Raw genomic sequence first — 25542 nt, 5'->3', positions numbered from 1 at the left:
GGAATGGATTATGGCAGGCCGGCTGATTGGCACCGTCGCCACTGGAGATGCCGATCCCGTTCTGGACAGCAATGGTAAGGTCATCACCTTTTTGACCTCTCTCTTTCCACTTGTGCATCACACCAGCATCCTTTGCCACTATCGAACCAATGCAGTGCATTGCAGCACTCATGCCTCCCTCGCTTCAGCCCTGTCCTCACACTAAAGCAACTCTTGTACCTCTCTGCTTTCAGATGCTGATTCGCCAAGTGAGGAGGCGGGCCCTCAAGCTGGCACTGTGAGTGAATCGGAAGGCGAGGAGGAGGAAGAGGAAGCCGGAACATCAGTGACACCTTCAGCCGAGGCAGCCCATGGCCATGATGGGGACACGTCTTCCCTGGAGGGGAGCAGGGGGGGAAGGGTCTGAGGAGGGTGAAGCTCCGGGGCCCAGTGGGCTGCAGCAACGCGGTGGGGGGGGGGGGTAGGGAAGCTCGGGGGTCTTCGCCCCGGAGGGTGAGTGTGGCCTCCAGTCCTGCTACAGTGAGCGCAGAGGAGGTGCGGCTCCTTGGTGAAATGGGCGCCCAGGCGGAGCGCAGGCACACTGAGCTCATGGCTGCAGTGGCAAGGATGCCTGACTCCATAGAGTCACTGGCAAGGAGTGTACAGGAATTTGGGGCAGCACAGGCAAGGAGTCTGCAGGACTTCAGGGCAGCACAGGCAAGGAGTCAGCAGGACGTCGGTGCAGCACAGGCAAGGAGTCTGCAGGACTTCGGTGCAGCACACGCGGCTTCCAGCCAAGTGCTTAGTCGTGCCATGCAGTCACTGGCTGGTCTGATGCAGACACAGATCAGGGCCACACGAGCACTAACTGCTGCCACCCTCGCTGGATCGGCCAGGATTCGCTGGGGCCCTCGCCGCGCCGCAGCAGGCCAGCAGACTGTGCTTCAGCAGATTGCTGCGCATGCTTCAGTGCTGCCCCGTGCGAGTGCCAGTGTATCGTCTGACTAGGGAGTGCCTGTGCTCTGTCAGGTTGGCAGCATTCCTGCTGCCAACACTGTCACTCCTCCACTGCAGCTGCCACCACTCATAGGACAGACTGCTGCCACCCAAGCAGAGTTGGAGCAGTCAGCAGCCGGGCCCTCCAGGCCCAGAGCTGGTCCAGGCCGTCCCCCAAGGGCATCTGCCGACTCACTATCTGACCCTCAGCAGCCTTACCCCAGCCTTGCTGCAGCCACTGGGGTCCCATTGCGGAGGAGCTGCAGGGCGGGAAGGGGCCAATCTCGCAAGCAAGGCAGATCACCCTCGCAGTCCAAAAAGTAGGTGGTGTGGCAAAATGTTGTGTTTTTTTTTGTGAAGGCCGAGGATCATGGTCATTTTTGTTTAACTCTTTTGTTCATTGTCTCCAGGTTGTGAGAGCCAGTTATGTGTCTGACTGTTTTTTGGGGGGTTTCTTTGTATTTGTTTGTCATGCGGGAAGGGCACTGAGTTTGTTGCATAAAAAGTTGTCTTTATTCAGATTGTGCATGTTTGCACTTTGAGCTATTTGTTGCCTTGACCGGCTCAGGGTTTGCAGAGCGGGTCCATTCATGTTCTTTCAATGGCACAAGCCATTCCCCGAGAGGGGGCCGAGAACCGACTTGCAATAAGCCACTGACGGACGGCCCTTGCACTTTGTGCCTCCCTCCCGTCTTGGTGCTCCTCCTCCTCCTCCTCCTCCTCTGGTGGTTCTCCAATGTCTGCTGGCAGTGTCTGAGTCCTGAGGATAGCTAGGTTGTGCACCATGCAGCACACTACAATGAAATGGGAGACTCGCTCAGGCGAGTACTGTAGGGCTCCCGCGGAATGGTTCAGACAGCGGAACCGTTGCTTTAGCACGCCGATTGTGTGCTCAATGATGTTCCTGGTCGCTTGATGGCTGTCATTGTATCGCTCTTCAGCAGGGGTGGTGGGCGCACGGAGCGGGGTCATCAGCCAGGTGCACAAAGGATAGCCCTTGTCCCCGAGAAGCCAGCCTCCTGGGTGAGCCGGGGCTTCAAAAATGTCTGCCACAGAAGTCTGGCGCCGGATGAAGGCATTGTGGCTGCTGCTTGGAAAGCGGGCATTGACAGCTAGTATCAGCTGCCTGTGGTCACACACCAACTGCACGTTCAACGAATGGAACCCCTTCCGGTTGCGATAATCCTCGGCATTCTCTACAGGCGCCCGCAAAGCCACATGCATGCAGTCAATGGCGCTCTGGACCATGGGGAAGCCCGCTATTCTTGCAAATCCCATTGCACGCTCTTGCTGCTTGTCCAGCGTCATGGGGAAGGAAATGTGCTGACGTCTCCTTTTGAAGAGGGCATTCGTGACCTGGCGGGTGCAGCAATGCACCGCGAACTGGGAGACATTGGCAATGTCCCCAGTAGCGGATTGGAAGGAGCCGGTGGCATAGAAGTTGAGAGCCACTGTCACCTTCACTGCCACCGACAGAGACGTCCTGCTCCTCAGCTGAGGCTGCAGATCTCTCTGAAGCAGGTGGCAGATCTCAGTGACCACCTCCCTTCTGAATCAAAGCCTCTGAATGCACTGCTCCTCAGACATGTTGAGGTAGGAGAAGTGCTGGCGGTATACCCTGGGAGGGTAAGGCCTCCTGTGCCGACGCCTGTTGGCCCTCCTCCATCTGGCCATAATTGGCACTCTCTCTCGGCGTCTCTGAGCCCTCTCAATGCAATGGAGAAACCCAACGTTTCCACCCATTGCAGCCCCCATTATATGTGGCCACTCAAGGCTATGGCACTGAAAAATCAATCCAACTGCAAAGCTCTGGGCTGAAGCCAGAAGTGCCCGTGCGAGCGCTGAGTCAAAGCAGAAAGCTCTCTCCCTTTGTCTCTCTGCAAATCTCTCTCTCTCTCACACAGGAGTGGTCCAAAATGGCTACCACAAAGAATGCAGGAAGAGTCCCCTTTAAATAGCACCCCCGAGCCCCACAGCGACTGGGAACTGTTCCACTCAACCAGTCGCTGGGAGCGCCAGGCGGAAAGGGGGGCGCCACTGAAGTTCCGGTTCGGGGCGCACCAAGGGCGTTGCACCATGAAATGACGTCAGGATCTGCGCGCGCAGCTGAGCGGGCGTTGCGGTTTTGTGCCGCCGCTAAATCTTCACTCAAGTTCGCGAGAGGCGCAGATCGCGCCGCGCCCGGGCGCTAGCCGCTTCGCGCCCCACTTATCGCCCTCTTAAGGCGCTAGCGGCTGGCGCTACCAACTGAATTTCTAGGCCTTAGTCCTTTTAGAATTATTATTTACTGTAGCCCCGTTTGATTTACACCCTTGATTTCTCTGCCTTCCACTTTTGCTTTTCTCCTTCCTGTCTTTTGTTTCTATCCTTGCTTCCCTTTCCTCTGTCTCTTTGCACAGGTTCCCAACCCCCTGACATTTTAGTTTAAACCCTCCCCAACAGCAGTAGCAAACACTCCCCCTAGGACATCGGTCCCGGTCCCGCCCAGGTGCAAACCGTCCAGTTTGCACTGGTCCCACCTCCCCCAGAACCGGTTCCAATGTCCCAGGAATTTGAATCCCTCCCCCTTGCACCATTCCTCTAAAATATCCTTCTATTTCTACTCTGACTAGCACGTGGCACTGGTAGCAATCCTGAGATTACTACTTTGAGGTCCTATTTTTTAATTTACCTCCTAACTCCCTATATTCAGCTTTTAGGACCTCATCCCATTTTTTACCTATATCGTTGTTACCTATATGCACCACGACAACTGGTTGTTCACCCTCCCCCTCCAGAATGCCCTGCAGCCGCCCCGAGACATCCTTGACCCTTGCACCAGGGAGGCAACATACCATCCTGGAGTCTTGTTTGCGGCCGCAGAAACGCCTATCTATTCCCCTTACAATAGAATCCCCTATCACTATAGCTCTCCCACTCTTTTTCCTCCCGTCCTGTGCAGCAGAACCACCCACGGTGCCAGAGAGTTGGCTGCTGCTGCCTTCCCCCGAAAAGCCATCTCCCTCAACAATATCCAAAGTGGTATATCTGTTTGAGAGGGGGATGGCCACAGGGGACCCCTGCACTACCTGCCTGCGCCTACTACTCTGCCGGGTGGTCACCCATTCCCTTCCTGCCTGTGTAGCCTTTACCTGCGGTGTGACCAACTCCCTAAATGTGCTATCCACGATGTCCTCAGCATCGCAAATGCTCCAGTATGTATCCATTCACAGCTCCAGTGCCGCAATGCGGTCTGTCAGTAGCTGCAACTGGATACACTTCCCGCACACATGGTCGTCAGGGACACAGGAAGTGTCCCTGATTTCCCACATAGCGCAGGAGGAGCATGCCACAGGGCCGAGCTGTCCTGCCATGACTTACCCTTTAATTAATTTAAATCAAATCAATACCACTAATGACACTACAATTAAATGATATACTCAAGGGCCCTTGGTTACTAGCACTCCCCGATACACAACAGAGACCTTAGAAAGTATAACCACAAAAATTAAGTCCTTCTAAATTTTATAAACTATTAATCTTAACTGTCAAACTATAGAGTAGTATAAATACTCACCTGGCCGTACTCACCCAATCAGCTGCTTCCTCTTGCCCGCGTCACTTTTTGAATCGTGACGTGGCTCCGGAACGCCGCCGCCGCCGGTCTGTGAGATTGGTAAGCCTCTGTAAAAAAGCCCGCAAAAGTGAGTTTAAGTACTCACTGTACCGCCGCTCTCTGCTCCTCCCGACACTGGCCTTTGAAAGAAAGCCCACGAAAGTGAATTTAAGTACTCACTGTACCGCCGCTCTCTGCTCCTCCCGACACTGGCCTCTGTAACAAAAGCCCGCCATCTACAAGGCACAAGTCAGGTGTGTGATGGAATACTGTCCACTTGCCTGGATGAGTGCCGCTCCAACAACACTCAAGAGGCTCAACGCCATCCAGGACAAAGCAGCCCGCTTGTTTGGCACCCCATCCACCACCTTAAATATTCAGGGGGCTAAATTCGGTTGATTTGCGCCTCCCGGGGCGCAAATCAACTAGCGCCTGGGCGCGGTGCCGCTAACGCCCCACGCAAAATTCAGCGGGAGGTTAGCAGCGGCGCTAACAGTTAGCGTCGTGCTGCGCCACCAGCTATGACGTCATTGCTGTGCGCAGCACCACGTTTGCGCCCCGACTGTAATATTGGGTGGCGCTACCGAATTTTTACCCCTCAATCCCTTCAGCACCGGCGCACCGTGGCTGCAGTGTCTACCATCTACAGGATGCACTGCAGCAACTCGTCAAGGCTTCTTCGGCAGCACCTCCCAAATCCGCGACCTCTATCATCTACCATGCAGCAGGCGCATGGGAACACCATCACCTGCAAGATCCCCTCCAAGTTACACACCATCCTGACTTGGAAATATATCGCCGTTCCTTCATCGTCGCGGAGTCAAAATCCTGGAACTCCCTCCCTAACCACATGGCCTGCAGCAGTTCAAGAAGACGGCTTACCACCACCTTCTAAAGGTCAATTAGGGATGGGCAATAAATGCTGGCCTTGCCAGCGACGCCCACATCCCATGAACGAATAAAAAAAAAGATGGCCGGTCACTGGATGTGTGGAACAATTTTAGAGCAACCCACAATGAGCACGATGTGGAGTTTACACTTCAAACTCAATGCAAGAGCCCAGTCATAAGATGGACTGGGAGCACTGCTGACTTGTTAAACTGAGCAAAGGTAAAAAATAAGATGAGACAACTAAGATCTTTCTGATTTGAAAAACTGCAAGGAAGACAGATAAATAAAAAGCCTAAACAACGATAACAGAATTCCTTTTAGGTCCCCAATTGGAAGATCTTCAATTTCCTACACAAAAGTTTTAAAATGGATTTTTCTGTCTTTACCCTTTGGAAATCAGAGCAAATGGGAGAATTTAAATTTCAGTTTCTTTTCAATTTTAAAATCTGCAAACTGGATTAAGAGGAACCAATGCTGGGGTTCTAAAAGGCATAACGCATCAGGTTATGACTGCACCAAGGCACCAGGCTACGTCTGGGAGTTGAGGACACAATAGCCCTTAAGAATTTGAGCATATCAAAGTGAGGTCTCACAGAGTAACCTTAAACATCCCCCTCAGCTGATTGCCCAGAAATCTGAAGAAGTGCCAGACTGCTGGTGTCACAGACTTGGTGTAATTACACCAGGAACCTTAGACAATCATTGAAGTACATTAGTTGACACCTTGGTCATTGTATTGTGTTTACAGGAGTGACCAACTTCCTGGAAAGCCTTCCCGTGTCTACTGATACTTGGGAATTCTGATCAATTTTGAGCACAAAGGGGAAAAACTAAAAAGAAAACATTGAAACCAGATTGCAAACAAGTGGCCTTCGTTATTGAAATAATTCCCATGTGCCTGACGCAGGCTGTTAGTGTCAGGAGATGAAAAAGGTTTTGTACAGTAAATCTAAAAGATTGCTGGCTTAATTTCTTTTTGAGAATTCTAAGCAACAACAGGTGATAAATAGCAACCAACGAACAGAAAAGGGGGAAAATAGTAATTAAGCACATTGTTAGGAAAGCCACGCACTCTGCTTTTCATCTCCTGGCACGAGTCAAAAAGACTATCGTCAGGAAGCAATACTGGTATTTACAGCTGATGCCTTAAGGCTCCTGCTTCTTCTGTGTCTCCTGTTTCTTTGATCTGTCACTCTATCCCTAATAGTGAAGCTTCCTCTATGAATTGAGTAAAAAACACAATCAAAAGTTTTTTTTATCCAGAACTGCTATGGTTACATTTCATTGCAAAGATTTGTGTGTCCTCAGCAATCCTTTAATGTCCAAAATACAAGAGGTAGGTTAGGATTCTTTGATCTACTTATATATTAAGGAAATGTGCACTGGGTTTATGGAAGTGCACTGCACTGACAACCACACTGAATAGATGGCTGGGAAAAGTACTAATTATTGCAGCTTATCTTCAAAACCAAGGGAGTAAACAGGAGCCAGACAAGGGGTTGTGCCTCCTTCAGGCAGGAACTAATTAGAAGAGGTTGAAGGGGAAAGCTAGTGGGGGAAGGGGGAAGACCCAGAATGAGATGACTATAGGACCACAGGGACCCTTATCCAAATGAGTATCAGGCTATTGGTCATAGAGTCATAGAGTTATACAGCACAGAAAGAGGCCCTTCGGCCCACCGTGTCTGCGCCGTCCATCAAGCCCTGTCCAATCTAATCCCATTTTCCAGCATTTGGTCCATAGCCTTGGATGCAATGGCATTTCAAGTGCTCATCCAAATGCTTCTTGAATGTTGTGAGGGTTCCTGCCTCTACCACCCTTTCAGGCAGTGAGTTCCAGACTCCAACCACCCTCTGGGTGAAAAAGTTCCTCCTCAAATCCCCTCTAAACCTCCTGCCCCTTACCTTGAATCTATGCCCCCTTATTATTGACCCCCCTACTAAGGGGAAAAGTTCCTCTTTATCTACCCTATCTATGCCCCTCATCATTTTGTACACCTCAATCAGGACCCCCCTCAGCCTTCTTTGCTCCAAGGAAAACAACCCCAGCCTGTTTAGTCTTTCTTCATAGCTGAGGCGCTCCATCCCAGGTAACATCCTGGTGAATCTTCTCTGCACCCTCTCCAAAGCAATCACATCCTTCCTATAGTGAGGCGACCAGAACTGCACACAGTACTCCAGCTGTGGCCTTACCAGCGTTTTGTACAGCTCCATCATAACCTCCCTGCTCTTATATTCTATGCCTCGGCTAATCACAGAATCACAGAATCACAGAAACCCCACAGTGCAGATAGAGGCCATTTCAGCCCATCGAGCCTGCACCGACACATATCCCACCCAATCCCCGTAACCCCTACACCTAACACATATCCCCATTTAATCCCCCTAACACTAAGGGTCAATTTATCATAGCCAATCAACCTAACCCGCACATCTTTGGACTGTGGGAGGAAACCGGAGCACCCGGAGGAAACCCACGCAAACACGGGGAGAATGTGCAAACTCCACACAGACACAGACAGTCACCCGAGGCCGGATTCGAACCCGGGTCCCTGGCGCTGTGAGGCAACAGTGCTAACCACTATGCCACCGTGCTGCCCTAATGAAGGCAAGTATCCCATATGCCTTTTTAACCACCTTATCTACCTGTTCCGCTGCCTTCAGGGATCTATGTACATGTACACCAAGGTCCCTCTGACCCTCTGTACTTCCTAGGGTCCTACCACTCATTGTGTATTCCCTTGCCTTATTTGTCCGTCCAAAATGCATCACCTCGCACTTTTCAGGGTTAAATTCCATTTGCCACTTTTCCGCCCATCTGACCAACCCGTTTATATCGTCCTGTAGCCTGAGGCTTTCCTCCTCGCAATTTACCACCCCACCAATTTTCGTGTCATCTGCGAACTTACTGATCATACCTTTTACATTCTCATCCAAATCATTTATGTAGATCACAAACAGCAAGGGACCCAGCACCGATCCCTGAGGTACCCCACTGGACACAGGCTTCCAGTCACAAAAGCAACCTTCGACCATCACCCTCTGCCTCCTGTCACTCAGCCAGTTTTGGATCCAACGTGCCAAGGCACCCTGGATCCCATGGGCTCTTACCTTTTTGACCAGTCTCCTATGCGGGACTTTGTCAAAAGCCTTACTGAAGTCCATGTATACCACATCCACCGCATTTCCCTCATCCACACACCTAGTCACCCCCTCGAAAAATTCAATCAGATTGGTCAGACATAATTTACCCTTGACAAAGCCATGCTGACTATCCCCGATTAATCCTTGCCTCTCCAAGTGGAGACTAATTTTGTCCCTCAGAATTTTTTCCAATAATTTCCCTACCACAGATGTTAGGCTCACTGGCCTGTAATTCCCTGGTTTATCCCTGCTACCCTTCTTGAATAATGGTACTACGTTAGCTGTTCTCCAGTCCTCTGGTATATCCCGTGGCCAGAGAGGTTCTGAAAATTTGTGTCAGAGCCCCTGCAATCTCCTCCTTTGCCTCACACAGCAGCCTGGGATACATCTCGTCCGGGCCTGGGGATTTATCCACTTTTTGGCCTGTTAAAACCGCTAGCACCTCCTCCCTCTCGATGCTAATATGTTCAAGTATGTCACAGTCCCCTTGCCCGATTTCTATGTCTACATCGTCTTTCTCCATAGTGAACACAGATGCAAAAAATTCATTTAAAACCCCGCCTACATCATCTGGCTCTATACACAGATTGCCACTTTGGTCCCTAATGGGCCCTACCCTTTCCCTGGTTATCCTCTTGCCCTTAATATACTTATAAAACATCTTAGGATTTTCCTTTATTTTGCTCGCCAGTGTTATTTCATGGCCTCTCCTTGCTCTCCTAATTTCTTTTTTAAGTATGCCCCTGCACTTTTTATACTCCTCTAGGGCTTCCCCCGTCTTTAGTCTTTTGTAACTGCCAAAAGCCCCCCTTTTTTTCCTAATGCATTTTTGTATATCCCTTGTCATCCAAGGTTCCCTTTGCTTGTTGGCCCCACCCTTGACCTTTACGGGAACATGTTGGCGTTGTACTCTCTCTATTTCCCTTCTGAAAGTCTCCCACTGCTTTGATGTGGATTTTCCTATAAGTAGCTGCTCCCAGTCCACTTTGGCCAGATCCTGCCTTATCATATTAAAATCGGCCTTCCCCCAATTTAGAACCCTTATTTTCGGGCCATCTTTGTCTTTTTCCATGACCACCTTAAATCTCACCGAATTACGGTCACTGTCGCCAAAATGCTCTCCTACTGATACTTCCACCACTTGCCCGGCTACATTCCCTAGAATTAGGTCCAGTACCGCCCCCTCTCTTGTAGGACTTTCTACATGTTGGCTCAAAAAACTCTCCTGGATGCACTTTAAGAATTCTGCACCCTCTAAACCTTTCACACTCTGACTATCCCAATTTATATTGGGGAAGTTGAAATCCCCCACTATTATTACCCTATTATTTTCACACTTCTCTGAGATTTGCTTACATATCTGTTCCTCTATCTCCCCCTGACTGTTTGGGGGCCTGTAGTACACTCCCAGCAAAGTGCTTGCCCCCTTTTTGTTTTTAAGTTCTACCCATATGGCCTCATTTGAGGAACCCGCTAATATATCATCACTCCTTACAGCAGTAATTGACTCCTTAATTAATATTGCAACACCCCCTCCCCTTTTACACCCCCCTCTGTCTCGCCTGAAGATTCTATACCCCGGAATACTGAACTGCCAGTCCTGACCCTCCCTCAACCATGTCTCCGTGATAGCAACAATATCGTACTCCCATGTGTTCAACAACAACTTCAGTTCATCCACCTTATTTGCAAGACTCCTTGCATTAAAATAAATGCCTTCCAGCCTTGCCATATTCCCTTTTGCCTTCACATATTTGCTCTGCCTTCCCAGCTGACTTGTTTTTTCCTCCGTATTTGGCTGTAAATCACCCCCTACTATAGCTCCACTCTGTATCCCATCCCCCTGCCAAGTTAGTTTAAACCCCCCCCAACAGTGCTAGCAAACCTCCCCGCAAGGATATTGGTCCCCCTCTGGTTCAGGTGTAAACTGTCTGACTTGTACAAGTCCGACCTTTCCCAGAAGCAGACCCAGTGATCCAGGAAACTAAAGCCCTCCCTCCTGCACCATCCCTTTAGCCACGCATTCATCTGTTCTATCTTCCTATTCCTATACTCACTAGCATGTGGCACCGGGAGTAATCCAGAGATTACAACCTTTGAGGTCCTGCTCTTTAATCTTCTACCTAGCTCCCTAAATTCTTGTGGCAGGACCTCATCCCTCTTTTTACCTATGTCGTTGGTACCAATGTGGACCACGACCTCTGGCTGTTCGCCCTCCCCCTCCAGAATGCCCTGCAGCCGCTCAGTGACATCCTTGACCCTGGCACCAGGGAGGCAACAAACCATCCTGGATTCACGTCTATGGCCACAGAAACGCCTATCTGTTCCCCTTACTATAGAATCCCCTACCACTATTGCTCTCCCACTCTTTTTCCTCCCTTCCTGGGCAGCAGGAGCACCCCCAGTGCCAGGAAGTTGGCTGCTGCCGCCTTCCCCTGGTAAGTCATCCCCCCCCCAACAGTATCCAAAGCGGTATACCTGGTTGAAAGGGGGATGGCCACAGGGGTCCCCTGCACTACCTGCCTGCTTCTATTGTTCCGCCTGGTGGTCACCCATTTCCCTTCTGCCTGTGCAGCCCTACCCTGTGGTGTGACCAACTCACTGTACGAGTAATTCGCGACCCTCTCAGCATCGTGAATGCTCCACAACTCATCCACCCGCAGCTCCAGCGCCCCAAGACGGCCCGTTAGTAGCTGCAGCTGGATGCATTTCTGGCACACGTGTTGGTCAGGGACACTGGCAGCATCCCTGAATTCCCACATAGAGCAAGAGGAGCATATCACGGGGCTGGGCTCTCCTGGCATGACCTACCCCTTTAATCAAGTTAAATTTAATTAATTCAATACCACCAGTAAAGTAAGCCTTACCTGGTCTCAGGAGCCCTTTGTAGGCCCACTCTACCGCTGAAGCACCCGCCGAAGATCTGAGGCCTTGCCTCACCTAACTCCTTGACTCACCCAACTCTCAGCACTCTGTGAAAACCGCACTGTCAAAACTAACATTCAAAAAGGAAAAAGACTTGCATTTATATAGCACCTTTTGTGACCTCAGGACATCCCAAAGTGCTTTAGAGCCAATGAAGTACTTTTTTAAGTGTAATCTCTGTGGTAATGTAGGAAATGCAGCAGCCAATTTGTACACAGCAAGGTCCCACAGACAGCAATGTGATAATGGCCAGATAATCTGTTTTAGTGATGTTGATTGAGTTATAAATATTGGCCAGGACACCAGGGATAACTCCCCTGCTCTTCTTTGAAATAGTGCCATGGGATCTTTTATGTCCACCTGAGAGAGCAAACGGGGCCTCGGTTTAACATCTTATCTGAAAGACTGCTCCTCTGACAGTGCAGTACTCCCTCAGTACTGCACTAGAGTGTCAGCCTAGATTTTTGTACTCAAGTGGGAATTGAACGCACAACCTTCTGACTCGGAGGCGAGAGGACACCGAGCCACAGCTGACTCAATATTCAGCCTAAATATCATGTACAAATGACTAAAATGTTCTGCCATGGTGTGATCTAATTCAGTGCTAGGATACTTTAATTGATATTATAAACTGCTGTAGCTAATGCAAACCCTTTTCCTCCCCCCAACAAAATACATATTCTGAAAATGGTCCATTGGTTTTAGAATGCTTTTCCTTCTTCAATTTTCCATTCTAATTTATCCACTTACCTCCTCATCTCCTCTCCTGAAGGGTGTGACTTATGCTGCTATATAATTCCATGGCAGTGAAGCCGCTTTGATACCCCACTTGTGTATTAGGACAAGACAGTGAGTATTAATGGGGCATTCAACAGTGGGAGCTTCACAGTCAAATCCTTTCCCGTTCTCACCCAATGTACTTCCAGCAGCAGTCGCTGTATAAATGTATCAGAAGCAGGAACTCTGTTAGTTTTCCATCCACTCTTGCTTGGGAAATGGAGTTTAACTGTGGTACCCTAACCACTGCCTAAGATCAGCTAACTAGTGCACCAGTATTTAGTGCAATAGCAGTAGAAAGAAAAGAAATAAATTGCATTTATATAGCACCTTTCCTGACCTCAGGACATCCCAAAGCACTTTACAGCCAATGAAGTGTAGTCACTGCTGTAATATAGGAAACACAGTAGCCAATTTGCACACAGCAGTGTCCCTCAAACAGCAATGAGATAATGACCAGATAATCTGGTTTTTTTTTAGTGATGTTGGTTGAGGGATAAATGTTGGCCAGGACACCGGGGATAACTTCCCTGCTCTTCTTCGAAATAGTGCCATGGGATCTTTTACGTCCACCTGAGAGAGCAGATGGGGCCTCGGTTTAACGTCTCATCTGAAAGACGGCACCTCTGACATTGCTGCACTCCCTCAAAACCGCAAAGTGTCAGCCTAGATTTTGTGCTCTAGTCTCTGGTGGGGGACTTGAACCCACAACCTTCTGACTCAGAAACGATGTTTCAACCGAGCTTAAAACATACAGTGAAACTGATCCAAAACATCTGAGGCCAAACATAGTTCAGGCTAGAGATTTGTTTGGACTAGCTGTTTATTATGTAATTTCTAATCCACCTATAAAACAAAACTCTTAAAACATTATTAATTTTCCTATGCCAGTGCAATTTGCTTATGTCAACCACTCATCCAACAGGAACTGCCTATTTCAACTACAGTACAATATAGCAAGTGTTGACCCCATTCAGATTATTGATCCGGTTGAACTAGCAGCACTCCAATTAGCAATGTTGTACTGTAATGCAAGATTGCTATTTTTACATCCGTAAGTTTTGCATGTTTTACATACATCAGAAAACACGGTTAATTTAAAAAGGTACAAAATACTTTCATTACTCATGGATTAACTGAGTGATTTAAAAAAAATATTCTGTCAACTTATTTTACCTAGGTCACAATTGAGAAATACATGATCTGATATAACCACAGAAAAGCTAGGAACCATATTAATGTAGAGTGCCTTACAGAATGAATGAGAGGTCCCAGAGCGATGCCACTGTCGATGCATCTGCCAGTCACGACTATATCAGCCCCAAGATCCAGAGCCCTGCTGATTGGCCGGGCGCTGTGCAAATAGAAATTTAATAAATTTATAACAGAATAAGTAATCATCCATAATTTATTCTGATGAGCTAACTTTATTTGAAGAGTCCCAGCCTGATTCTCCACTTGGCACGTACGCTTTACACCCAGAAAAAGTACTTTTTGCCTCTCTCATCTGTGTTAACGTCTTGTTTTCCTCCTGTGACAGTTGCTCAGACGTTTCTCCCAACCTGCCTCCACACCAGAAAGCTAATGCTACAGTTCAAGGGAAGGGAGGAGTAGCAGATACCTGTCAAGTTAAATGGATAGATGCAACAGCGATACAGTGCCACATATTGTGCATTGTTGCTGAATAGCTGTTGAGAATTAACAGCCATCAGCTGTAGCTGATAGTGGCAAGATTCCTCATGATAAAAGAATGTTATGAGTTACAGCTGATATCAATTATATTACATATATGGAATATTTTTAAAATTCATGGAAGATTGATGAGTAGGACTAAAGAAAAGGGGTCAATAGAAAATTTAGCCTTCCGTGTATTACGATAGCATTAGTTCAAGTGCCACAAATTCCAATGTATGTGTCTGACTGGTTCAAAAATCACCCATGTGGGTTTACACTGGGGGCATTTGGCAAAAGATTCATCATATCAGGAAATACATTCAGCTTTTGGCCACCACATCACAAAAATGCTCTGGAAAAAGTCCAGGGGGAACAGGAAAAGAAGTTGGTTATAGGACTCATTGAAGTATAAAAGTATACTGCCAATATAGCAACAGTCCTTGCACTTCAGAAAGTAATTCATTGTGAAAAGCACTCAAAAACATCGAGACTTCGCCGGCAGTAAAAGCAGCAGGAGCGGCTAGAGAGCGCGAGACTTCACCGGCAGTTAAAGCAGCGGGAGTGGCTAGAGAGCGCGAGACTTCGGCGGCAGTAAAAGCAGCGGGAGCGGCTGGAGAGCGCAAGACTTCGACGGTACTTAAAGCAGCGGGAGCCCAGGAGAGCGGCTGAGATACAAAGGACCGGTGAGTGTAAAGAAGTAAAAAAGTAATCAAAGTGTGACGTCACCAGAAAGCAGGTAAGTGATTGGTTGTTGAGTATTTCTCTATTTCTCGCTTTTTTCCAAATTGGGTGTCTAAATTTAAGTGCCTTGATGTAGATTAAAAGATATACGTGTTCCAAAGTGACGCCGGCGCAGGGGAAGAAGCTGACTGGTGAGTAGTGGGTGAGTACTTTTTTTTTCAATTTTAAGTCTATTTTTTTTAAGGTAGTTCATAGTTAAGGTAGTTCGGGAGAGCGAGAATTTAAGAGTTTAAATTTGAGGTAAGAGTTTTAAAAATAAAAGTATGGCAGGGGACCTCAGTCCCGTGCGTTGCATGGCCTGCAGCATGTGAGAGTTCCTAGATGCTTCTTGCAGTCAGGATGACCACATGTGCAGTAAGTGCCAACGGTTTGGCCAGCTTGAGATCCGGTTTTCGGAGCTCCAGCATCAGCTGGAGGCACTGCGGTGTATCCGTGAGGCTGAGAGTTACGTGGATAGCACATTTTTAGACGTGGTCACCCCGCAGCTTAAGAAAGTGCAGTCAGAGAGGGAATGGGAGACCACCAGTCAGAAGAAGTGGGGCAGGCAGGTAGTCAGGAAAGCCCCAGAGTGCATCTCACTCAACAACCATTTTTCTGTGTTGAAAAACGGTGAAAGTGACGGTTCCTCCGGGGAGTGCAGCCAGAGCCAAGTTCACGGCACTGTGGGTGGCTCAGCTGCACAAGGGGGGGAAGAGTAAGAGTGGAAGGGCAATAGTGGTAGGAGACTCAATAGTGAGGGGTGCAGACAGGCATTTCTGTGGCCGCAAACGTGACTCCAGGATGGTATGTTGCCTCCCTGGTGCCAGGGTCAAGGATGTCACTGAACGGCTACAGGGCATTCTGAAGGGGGAGGGCGAACAGTCAGAGGTCGTGGTTCACATTGGTACCAACGACATAGGTAGAAAGAAGGATGAGGTCCTGCAACAAGAATTTAGGGAGCTAGGTAGCAGATTAAAGAGCAGGACCTCAAAGTTGTAATCTCTGGATTACTCTCGGTGCCACGTGCTAGTGAGTATAGGAATAGGAGGATAGAGCAGATGAATGCGTGGCTAAAGAGTTGGTGCAGGAGGGAGGGCTTTAGTTTCCTGGATCACTGGGTCAGTTTCTGGGGAAGGTGGGACCTGTACAAGTCGGACGGGTTGCACTTGAACCGGAATGGGACCAACATCCTTGCGGGGAGGTTTGCTTGTGCTGTTGGGGGGAGGGTTTAAGTTAACTTGGCAGGGGGATGGGATACGGAGTGGAGCTATAGTAGGGGGTGATGCACAGCCAAATATAGAGGAAAAAACAAGTCAGTCTGGAAGGCAGAGCAAATATGTAACGGCACAAGGGAGTATGGCAAGGCTGGATGGCATTTATTTTAATGCAAGGAGTCTTGCGAGTAAGGCAGATAAATTGAAGGTGTTGATGAACACATGGGAGTATGATATTGTTGCTATCACAGAGACATGGTTGAGGGAAGGCAGGACTGGCAGCTCAATATTCCGGGGTATAGAATCTTCAGGCAAGACAGAGGGGGGTGTAAAAGAGGAGGGGGTGTCGCAATATTAATCAAGGAGTCAATTACTGCTGTAAGGAGGGATGATATCTTAGCAGGTTCCTCTAATGAGGCCATATGGGTAGAACTTAAAAATAAAAAGGGGGCAAGCACTTTGCTGGGAGTGTACTATAGGCCCCCAAACAGTCAGGGGGAGATAGAGGAACAGATATACATAGATACATAGAAGATAGGAGCAGGAGTAGGCCATTCGGCCCTTCGTGCCTGCTCCGCCATTCGATGAGATCATGGCTGATCCTTTAATTCAGTATCCCGTCCCCGCCTTCTCTCCGTAACCCTTAACCCCTTTTGCCCGTAGAAATATATCTAATTCCCTCTTAAATATATTTAATGAGCTGGCGTACACTGCCCTCTGTGGCAATGAGTTCCACAGGTTCACCACTCTCTGAGTGAAGAAATTCCCCCTCATCTCTGTCCTAAATGGTTTAGCCCTTATCCTTAAATTATGTCCTCTAGTTCTGTTCTCACCCGCCAAGGGAAACATTCCTTCTGCATCCAGTCTGTCTAGACCTGTCAGAATTTTATACACTTCTATGAGGTCCCCTCTCAATCTTCTAAACTCCAGTGTGTACATCCCTAAACTACATAGTCTCTCCTCATAGGTCATTCCCGCCATTCCTGGTATCAGCCTGGTGAATCGCCGCTGCACCCCCTCCATGGCAAGAACATCCTTCCTCAGATGAGGCGACCAAAACTGTACACAGTACTCGAGGTGTGGTCTCACCAGTGCCCTGTACAGCTGCAGCAAGGTATCCCTGTTCCTGTATTCTAACCCTTTTGCTATGAAGGCCAGCATACCGTTTGCCTTCTTGACCGCCTGTTGCACCTGCATGCTCGCCTTCAGTGACTGGTGTACAAGAACACCCAGGTCTCTCTGTACTTCCCCCTCTCCCAATCTATTGCCATTTAAATAATAATTTGCCCTCCCGTTCCTGCACCCAAGGTGGATAACTTCGCACTTGTCCACATTATAGTGCATCTGCCATTTATCCGCCCAATCGCCCAGTCTGTCCAAATCGCTCTGGAGCTTCCTGGTCTCTTCCTCTGAGCCCACCCCCCCTCCTAGTTTAGTGTCGTCTGCAAATTTGGAAATGCTGCATCCGACTCCCTGATCCAGGTCATTAATGTAAATTGTGAACAGCTGGGGGCCCAGGACAGATCCCTGTGGTACCCCACTTGTTACTGCCTGCCATTCAGAAAATGAGCCGTTTATTCCAACTCTCTGTTTTCTATCTGACAGCCAGTTCCCTATCCACGCCAAAACTTTCCCCTTTATCCCATGAGCCTCAATTTTCCATGCTAATCTTTTATGTGGGACCTTATCGAAGGCCTTTTGGAAGTCCAGGTACACCACATCTACTGGCTCTCCCCCATCTATTCTACCAGTTACTCCCTCAAAAAATTCCAATAGATTAGTCAAGCACGATTTACCCTTTGTAAATCCATGTTGACTCTGTCCTATCCTGTCCCCATTTGCTAAGTGCTCCGCTATTTCATCCTTAATGATGGACTCCAGCATTTTGCCCACAACTGATGTAAGGCTTACAGGTCTGTAATTACCTGCTTTTTCCCTACCCCCCTTTTTGAATAGTGGGGTAACGTTAGCTACCCTCCAATCCATCGGCACTGTTCCCGAGTCTAATGAATTCTGAAAAATCATCCTTAGTGCATCCGCTATCTCTAGGGCCACCTCCTTCAGTACCCTAGGATGCATGTTATCAGGCCCTGGGGATTTGTCCACCTTCAATCCCTTTAGCTTCCTTAACACCATATCCTTAGAGATATTGATTTGCGTCAGTTCCTCCTTTGCCAATGTCCCTATTTTTCCCGATATCCCAGGGAGGTTTTTTGTGTCTTCCTTCGTAAAGACTGACCCAAAGTATGCATTTAGTTGATCTGCCATTTCCTTATTTCCCATTATATATTCCCCCGTATCTGACTGCAATGGACCAACTTTGGTTTTCACCAGTCTTTTCCTTTTGATATACTTATAAAAGCTTTTGGAGTTAGTTTTTATATTTTCCGCCAGCTTGTTTTCGTAAGCTATTTTGCCCCTCTTGATTATGCCCTTTGCCCTCCTTTGCTCTATCTTAAACTGTTCCCAATCTTCCGCTCTGGCGCTTTTTTTGGCTATTTTATACGCCCTATCTTTGGATTTTATGCTGTCTCTAATTTCCCCTGTTATCCACGGTTGAGTCACCTTTTTAGATTTCCTTTTATGCCAGATTGGTATAAACAATTTTTGCAATTTTGTCATTCTATCTTTAAATGTTTGCCATTGTTTATCTACCTCCAGTCCTCCCAGGAACGTTGTCCAATCAGACCTACTCCCGTCTCATATGTAGGCAAATCTCAGAGAAGTGTAGAAATAATAGGGTAATAATAGTAGGGGATTTCAATTTCCCCAATATTAACTGGGATAGTCAGAGTGTGAAAGGCTTAGAGGGTGCGGAATTCTTAAAGTGCATCCAGGAGAGCTTTTTGAGCCAGCATGTAGAAAGTCCTACAAGAGAGGGGGCGGTACTGGACCTAATTCTAGGGAATGTAGCCGGGCAAATGGTAGAAGTGTCAGTAGGAGAGCATTTTGGTGACAGTAACCATAATTCGGTGAGATTTAAGGTAGTCATGGAAAAGGGCAAAGATGGACCAGAAATAAAGGTTCTAAATTGGGGGAAGGCCGATTTTAATATGATAAGGCAGGATCTGGCCAAAGTGGACTGGGATCAGCTACTTGTAGGAAAATCCACATTCGAGCAGTTGGAGTCATTCATAAAGGAAATTGAGAGAGTACAACGCTAACATGTTCCCGTAAAGGTCAAGGGTGGGACCAACAAGTCCAGGGAACCCTGGCTGTCAAGGGATATACAAGAATGGATTAGGAAAAAAAGGGAGGCTTTTGGCAGATACAAAGGACTAAAACAGTGGAAGCCCTAGAGGAGTATAGAAAGTGCAGGGGGGTACTTAAAAAAGAAATTAGGAAAGCGAAGAGGGGGCATGAAAAAACACTGGCAGGCAAAATAAAGGAAAATCCCAAGGTGTTTTATAAGTATATTAAGGGCAAGAGGATAACCAGGGAAAGAGTAGGGCCCATTAGGAACCAAAGTGGCAAACTGTGTGTAGAGCCGGAAGATGTAGGTGAGGTTTTAAATGAAAATTTTGCATCTGTGTTCACTATGGAGAAGGACGATGTAGGCACAGAAATCAGACAGGGGGATTGTGATATACCTGAACAAATTATCATTGAGAGGGAGGAGGTACTAGCGGTTTTAGTGGGCTTAAAAGTGGATAAATCCCCAGGCCCAGACGAGATGTATCCCAGGCTGCTGTGTGAGGCAAGGGAGGAGATTGCAGGGGTTCTGACACAAATTTTCAGAACCTCTCTGGCCACAGGGGAGATACCAGAGGACTGGAGGACAGCTAATGTAGTACCATTATTCAAGAAGGGTAGTAGTGATAAACCAGGGAATTACAGGCCAGTGAGCCTAACATCAGTGGTAGGGAAATTATTAGAAAAGATTCTGAGGGACAGAATTAGTCTCCACTTGAAGAGGCAAGGATTAATCAAGGATAGACAGCATGGCTTTGTCAGGGGGAAATCATGTCTAACCAATTTGATTGAATTTTTCGAGGGGGTGACTAGGTGTGTGGATGAGGGTAGTGCAGTTGATGTAGTCTACATGGACTTCAGTAAGGCTTTTGACAAAGTCCCGCATGGGAGACTGGTCAAGAAGGTAAGAGCCCATGGGATCCAGGGCAATTTGGCACATTGGATCCAAAATTGGCTTAGTGGCAGGAGGCAGAGGGTGATGGTTGAAGGTTGTTTTTGTGACTGGAAGCCTGTGTCCAGTGGTGTACCGCAGGGATCGGTGCTGGGTCCCTTGCTGTTTGTAGTGTACATTAATGATTTAGATATGAATGTAGGAGGTATGATCAGTAAGTTCGCAGATGACACGAAAATTGGTGGAGTGGTAAATAGCGAGGGGGAAGCCTCAGGCTACAGGACGATATAGACGGGTTGGTCAGATGGGCAGAAAAATGGCAAATGGAATTTAACACTGAAAAGTGTGAGGTGATGCATTTTGGGAGGACTAACAAGGTAAGGGAATACACAATGAATGGTAGGACCCTAAGAAGGACAGAGGATCAGAGGGACCTTGGTGTACATGTACATAGATCCCTGAAGGCAGCAGGACAGGTAGATAAGGTGGTTAAGAAGGCATATGGGATACTTGCCATCATTAGCCGAGGCATAGAATATAAGAGCAGGGAGGTTATGATGGAGCTGTACAAAATGGTAGTTAGGCCACAGCTGGAATACTGTGTGTAGTTCTGGTCGCCACACTATAGGAAGGATGTGATTGCATTGGAGAGGGTGCAGAAGAGATTCACCAGGATGTTACGTGGGCTGCAGCGCTTCAGCTATGAAGAGAGACTGGACAGGCTGGGGTTGTTTTCCTTAGAGCAGAGAAGGCTAAGGCGGGACCTGATTGAGGTGTACAAAATTATGAGGGGCATAGATAGGGTAGATAGAAAGGAACTTTCCCCCTCAGTAGAGGGGTCAATAACCAGGGGGCATAGTTTCAAGGTAAGGGGCAGGAGGTTTAGAGGGGATTTGAGGAAAAACTTTTTCACCCAGAGGGTGGTTGGAATCTGGAACTCACTGCCTGAAAGGGTGGTAGAGGCAGGAACCCTCACAACATTCAAGAAGCATTTAGATGAGCACTTGAAACGCCATAGCATACAAGGCTACGGACCAAGTGCTGGAAAATGAGGTTAGAATAGACAGGGCTTGATGGCTGGCGCGGACACGATGGGCCGAAGGGGCCTCTTTCTGTGATGTATCACTCTATGACTCTATAATAAAAGTTATACACACAAAGTATCATTAAATGGCATCAATATGGTAAACCCATATTATTTCTAAATAAACCAAGAAAATAGAACCCAAGGACATAAATTTCAAGTAATAAAAAGAACATTTAAAACAGACTCTAGGAAAAGCTTATTTACTCAGAGTATGGTAATTGTTTGCAATGATCTGTTAGTCAGGTAATAGAGACGAAAACAGTGGGGGTAGAGTTTCCGCTTTGGGCGCAATCGGGAAATTGTGCTTGAAATTGCACGGTTCAGGTTACACGTCAAACTTCTGCTAAAATCCATTCTCAATCACAAGCGTAAAATCTTCCAAGAACCAGTGTAATCCGGCAGGATAACAGAACAGAACCGGTTCGTTTATTTGTCTTTAATAAGGCTGTCCAGTCCTCCACCTGTGAGTAACCCGATTTAAAAATCACTGAAAATGACTTTAAAAAACTATACTGAATCCTTTATTAGTTTCATTGGTGTACACTAGTCAGTTTCATAATTACGTATTTTTTGAAATGAAATTTTTTTAATGCATGCCTGTGCGCCTAAGAAAATGAGTGCAATTTCCAGGGGCTTCCCAAGCCAGCGCAATCGGCAGAATCTCGTAATTCTGACCTGGGGCCGCGACTAGTTTTGTGCATGCAGCCTGATTCAGGCAAATTAAACCTGAATCAGCGGAGAAGATTGCGGAAAACACCAGCGTAAGTGGGGTTGGGCGTAACTCACACGTTTAAAATTCCCCCATCTTTTGCGCAGGTTCGACCAATTTCGCCCAGATTGAGCTGATATAACTAGCAGAAACAAGCGGAAACTTGGCCCCCGTGACTGTTCCAAGTACAGTTGTACACTCATGGGTGAGTCAGGCTACTAGAGAGATGAGCTCAAAGGGTTCAATACAGTTTAATCATCCTATGCTTTTCTAATGTTCTTATAAGTTGCACCCCAAGGTTTTCAGGTACACTGAGACCTGCACGAAGTTGGGACTTGTGCCTTCTGGGGTGCAGCCTATTTCAGCTATGACATCTTTCTTGTTAGTGAAAAAAATATGGTCCCATTAGTTTTATAAATTGCACAAGTGATGCATAAACATACGCTTCATTGCTCTGCCACTGGATTGCTATTACAACAAATGATATACAGATGGTATGTCCACTCGTCACATAAAGAAACAGCTTGCAGGAGGATATTTAGTTCCGCAAGTATAAGCAAATTATAAATAAGTTACAGTCAAGGTCATCAGTGAAAATAAAAAAACCTATACTGTAGTATGAACAGTCCACACTCAATTTTTATAAAAAGAAAACGTGTTATTCTGGGAACTCCTTCCTATATCATTGTCACAAGATTATAATGACTCGGACTATTTGTTTACTTGTTTCTCCCATTTTCCATTCCCCATCTCAACGTTCCAGTTTCTGGATAATAACAAACACAGAAATGGGAGGGTAGATAATTGGAAGTATTCATTAAATCATTATTTCTTGTAAAAAAGTAAGAGATTTTTGACAATACAGATGCAAAATATTAAAATATAAATCTTCATATTTGCATTCTACTGCTGCAGGTTGACTCATAAAATAGTGTAATGTGCCAAATGTGGCAATTTTTATTTAAGGCAAGATGTCCCATGAATTTAACATCAATGGTTGGCCAACTACAGGAAGCCAAAAATGGATTTCCGAGCACACAAAAAATGCATCCGATTGGAGGCACAATCTAGAAATTGGGTACCTTAGCGCCTCCCGTTAGCGCCTCTGGGGTCGCTAATGGGGCGCAAACATCTTTTTGCCCAGGCGCAGCACTGCTAACGGTAACTGGTAGCGCCCCGTGCCGCTGTGCAGGCGTCATCACCGTGCGCAGCACCCCGTTTTCACCCCGCCTGCAAAATTGGCCCATGCCCCCTGAACTGTGCCGGGCGATGACAGCGACCGATTTAGGGGGCGGGAGTGGAGCGGCAGGAGGCTCACGGGGCGCTAAGTAAAGGGAAGGTGGCGGGCGGGGGGAAAAAAGTCGCCCAACTTGTCGTGGCCCGTTGCGTCTTTGAACGCAGAGTCTGTGCCCGCTAACGATCTGGCAGCCCGGCACTCCTCTTGCGTGCCAAGCTTCTGGCATGGTACCCCACACCCCCAGTGGTCCAGGTAGGGCCCCTCAGAGCTGTGGGCTTGGGCCCTCCCCCTTAATGAGGGGAAGAGCCCTTCCATGTGGCAGTGCTACGTGGCCCAGTACGTAGCGCTGCAGAACGCACCGCCCCGATACTCGGGGTTAGCACTCTAAGAAGGAGGTGGGGTGCTTGATTTAGCGCTCCACCTCCCTCTTAGGGCACTAAAACTGAATTTCGCTGTCGCCGGCACTAATTAGCACCGAGCGCTAAAGTTAGTGCCCAGGCGATGTTAGCGACCCAAAATGGTCGATACCGAATTTTTACCCCAATGTAATTACGATCTACCTGACCGTCGTGCACCCAAACATGCACCAATCACTGGCTACCAAATGCAGTATTAACTGCAATCCAAGTCCATGAAAACCTTCAATTTTTGACTGTATCCCCAAGTTAAAGCATAGGAGTAAGCATAGTCCCCAGAAACATAATGGTCTAGAAATTCAGTAGCGCCCATTTATGGACACCATCTTACCCGCAGAACGCGTATAGCCTGCACTCAAATGTGGAGGTCGGAGAAGCATCGGATTTTGGTCCTCGGAGCTCATTATCACGTAGATGGCGCTGCAGTAGGAGCCTGCACAGGTTACTGCTCCAATTTTCAGGTAAGTGGTTGGGCTGGATTGCCGGGGTCTGCAGGAAGAACGGATGGGCCTCGGAGTCCAATCGGAGGGCTGTCGGGGTCGAGTAGGAGGATCGCGGGGGTCTGGAGGAGGTACAGGTGGGCCTCGGAGTCCGTGATCGGAGGGCAGTCAGGGGTTGTATAAGAAGATCGGGAGGGGCCTACAGTATTGCTGAGGGGTCGGCATGGTTGCTGGGGGGGTGGGGGTGGCTTGGAGGACGGGGCCAGGGTCAAAGATCAGTATGGCCTGCAGTATTGTTGGGGGAGTCGACAGTGATGTCGGGGAGGGCTAGGAAGTTGGGGCCGGGGTCTGGGGAAGATCGGGGTCAGAGAAAGTTTGGGGGGTGGGGTCGGAGGAAGTTTGGGGGGTGGGGTCGGAGGAAGTTTGGGGCCAGGGTCGGAGGAAGTTTGGGGGTGGGCCTGCAGCAACGTCCCTCTAATTTCTTTTTGGCCACGTGGCTCATTCAAAAATCCGCGTATGGTGACTGGGAGTGTCAAATCAAGTTCTTCCTCTTCACTCTCCTCTCCCTCTTCTTGTCAACCAGTGGCTGGGCAGGCTGCAGTTCTTGGGTGTGTGAAATGAGGAAGGCACAAGGGTGGAGTTGTGGTGAGGGGAGGGCGGAAAAGCAAGGGGTGTATGCGAGAAGGAGGATAACGTATGAAGATACCAGCATCTTGTATCCTTTCTGCCCCGCTGCTGGCCAATGGCTCAGCCATGCCCTTGCCAAGAATGGCCAGCACCATCTCCTCGAAGGTGAGGTGAGGCTTGGAATGGGAGGGGTGCCTCATGATTGGTACAGATTCACAGAATCACAGAAACCCCACAGTGCAGATAGAGGCCATTTCGGCCCATCGAGCCTGCACCGACACATATCCCACCCGATCCCCGTAACCCCTACACCAACACATATCCCACCCTATCCCCGTAACCCCACGTATTTAATCCCCCCCTAACACTAAGGGTCAATTTATCATAGCCAATCAACCTAACCCACACATCTTTGGACTGTGGGAGGAAACTGGAGCACCCGGAGGAAACCCACGCAAACACGGGGAGAATGTGCAAACTCCACACAGACAGTCACCCGAGGCCGGATTTGAACCCGGGTCCCTGGCGCTGTGAGGCAACAGTGCTAACCACTATGCCACCGTGCTTCCCTTGCTTGTAGGTGAGTGATGGGTGGCAGAAGTTGTGCATTGAGCAGTGTGTGAGGCTAGTGAATCAGTTGGTAGGAGACGGCTTTTGAAGATGCTTTCACTGACCTTGACCAGTGGCCTGAGGTCATGAAGCTTCTTTGCAGACTGGAGCCAGGTGGTGGGGGCGACACTGCTGGCAGTGACGGCCTCGGTGATCTGGTCCCACATCATTCTTTCTGGAGGCCCTTCTGGGCCCTGTAGGTAGAGGATCTCTCTTGCAGTGTTGACCCCCTGCACAAAGCTGGAGTGCTGCGTGCGAGACCCTGGGTGCCCCTTCCCTGGCTTGCTGAGCCATTTGTTACTGCTGAAGCACTTTTCCTATTTTTTGAGGTGCAGAAGGGAATTTTATTTTTTTAAAAGGCAGTAAGGGCTGAAAACTGCATTTTTGTTACTTCATTTTGTTTTTATCACTTCAGAAG

General features: G+C 48.1%; 1 protein-coding gene across 6 annotated transcripts in view; it reads right to left on the bottom strand.

Moving 5' to 3' along the window:
* Nucleotides 1–25542, bottom strand: part of LOC147122869 (uncharacterized) — a 278977-nt gene that overhangs the window by 185255 nt on the left and 68180 nt on the right. For 5 of the 6 annotated variants that reach the window (XM_085961537.1, XM_085961547.1, XM_085961528.1 and 2 more), the window contains one exon: nucleotides 13562–13661. The exons of the other annotated variant lie outside the window; for it this stretch is intronic. In XM_085961537.1, coding sequence (XP_085817663.1) covers nucleotides 13562–13661 — 100 coding nt within the window. The remainder of the gene's footprint in view (nucleotides 1–13561; nucleotides 13662–25542) is intronic. 6 annotated transcript variants of the gene reach the window in all.

Source organism: Somniosus microcephalus, chromosome 2 (assembly GCF_052327205.1).
Source record: "Somniosus microcephalus isolate GS21.2 chromosome 2, FLI_Smic_1.0, whole genome shotgun sequence".
NCBI lineage: Eukaryota > Metazoa > Chordata > Chondrichthyes > Squaliformes > Somniosidae > Somniosus > Somniosus microcephalus.
The sequence above is the reverse complement of the archived record's forward strand: the minus strand, read 5'-3'. Positions and strand labels throughout refer to the sequence as shown.